This window comes from Octopus bimaculoides, chromosome 23 (assembly GCF_001194135.2).
Source record: "Octopus bimaculoides isolate UCB-OBI-ISO-001 chromosome 23, ASM119413v2, whole genome shotgun sequence".
NCBI classification, from domain to species: domain Eukaryota; kingdom Metazoa; phylum Mollusca; class Cephalopoda; order Octopoda; family Octopodidae; genus Octopus; species Octopus bimaculoides.
Window position 1 is genome coordinate 11,997,130 of NC_069003.1, and position 1,575 is coordinate 11,998,704.

General features: G+C 39.4%; 1 protein-coding gene across 1 annotated transcript in view; it reads left to right on the top strand.

Annotated features, from left to right (window-relative positions):
- LOC106883600 (uncharacterized) overlaps positions 1-1,575 on the top strand; it is a 39,936-nt gene that overhangs the window by 23,585 nt on the left and 14,776 nt on the right. Inside the window, exon 7 of the mRNA XM_014934685.2 lies at positions 388-478. Coding sequence (XP_014790171.1) covers positions 388-478 — 91 coding nt within the window. The remainder of the gene's footprint in view (positions 1-387; positions 479-1,575) is intronic.

The following is a 1,575-nucleotide window of genomic DNA, read 5'->3' on the forward strand; positions in this document are numbered from 1 at the left end:
GATGATGATGATGATGATGATGATGATTTTGATGATGATATAACCCGTCCTCACCAACCAGCAAGGTTTATTCTTTGGCTCATCTTTTGTTTACTAACTGACCATAATGGATTCCTACCTCCACAGTCAGAAGAGGTATAATCCCTTCACCATTAGAGTCTGACAAGTCATCCATAAAGCGAAATGGTCCATGGATGCCAAACCATTGGTCACTCTCTGACTGGGCATATACTTAAGTGTATATATATATATATATATATATATATAAACACATACATATCCATAAATATATATACACACTCACACATATGCCTGCCCGCACAATACTTGTTAATATTTATTACTGCCATAATATGAATTCATATCTATTAAGATTTTGTCTTACAGGAATTGTATGACTATAAAACTAAGAGAGTTAAATTTGAATTCTACACACCATCTGGCAAGACAATAACTGAGGTACAGGACTTCCATACAGGTAAGGACCATCTTTTTATAAATGTCTGTTTGACTCTGTGTGTGTGTGTATGTGTGCATGGAAGTATGTTGGTGTATGTATAAATGTGTGCATGCATATGTGTGTGTTTTTGTATGTGGATGCAATGGAAATATGCTTGTGTATTATTTCTTTACTACCCACAAGGGGCTACACACAGAGGGGACAAACAAGGACAGACAAACGGATTAAGTCGATTATACCGACCCCAGTGCGTAACTGGTACTTATTTAATCTACCCCGAAAGGATGAAAGGCAAAGTTGACCTCGGCGGAAATTGAACTCAGAACGTAAAGACAGACAAAATACCGCTAAGCATTTCGCCCGGTGTGCTAACGTTTCTGCCAGCTCGCCGCCTTGTGGAAATATGCTTGTGTATACGTACTTGTGTGAATCTAGCTTGTGTAAGCATGCATGCACAGAATGGTTGGATGGTTAAGAAATTTGTTCCCAGACAATAAAGTCTCAGATTCAAATCCCACTGTAAGGCATCTTGGCGAGTATATCATTTATTGTAATCCTTGGTGGACCCATTGTAACCCTTGGTTGGGTTTTGGTGGAGGTTTAATGCAGCTCCATGTTTGGGAGGAACGATAGCAATCAAAGTCGTGGTTGACGAGACAGAGAGAGGAAACAATGTTTCTCAATCAGTACTTGTTGTTGTTGTTGTTGTTGTTTAACCTCAGCTCTGACTCAGCAGTTCTATGATTGCACTTGTACTTGGGAACATATGCAATGTGTTCATCTTTTCTAAGACAGGAGTGTGGGATTTGAGGGAGATTTGGTTACTATTTCTAGCAGTACGTAGTGTATATAGATGTAAGAATCAGTTGAATAACCCTTCTTTTGGATATGGGTCTAGGGAGTTTCTGTATGTAGCAGGAATACTGTTCCCTACAGATGAGCTGTCCCTTAATGTAGGTCTAGAGCAGTGGTTCTCAACCAGAATCAATATGACCCCTGGGGGGCAGGGTCCATGTAAGACTTTTGGAGGCCTCTGCAAGCAAAATAGTAAATTGGGGATCCACAGTAGTATTTTAAGGGTCCATGAAAAAATGTTATTTTGAATGTATTTATCC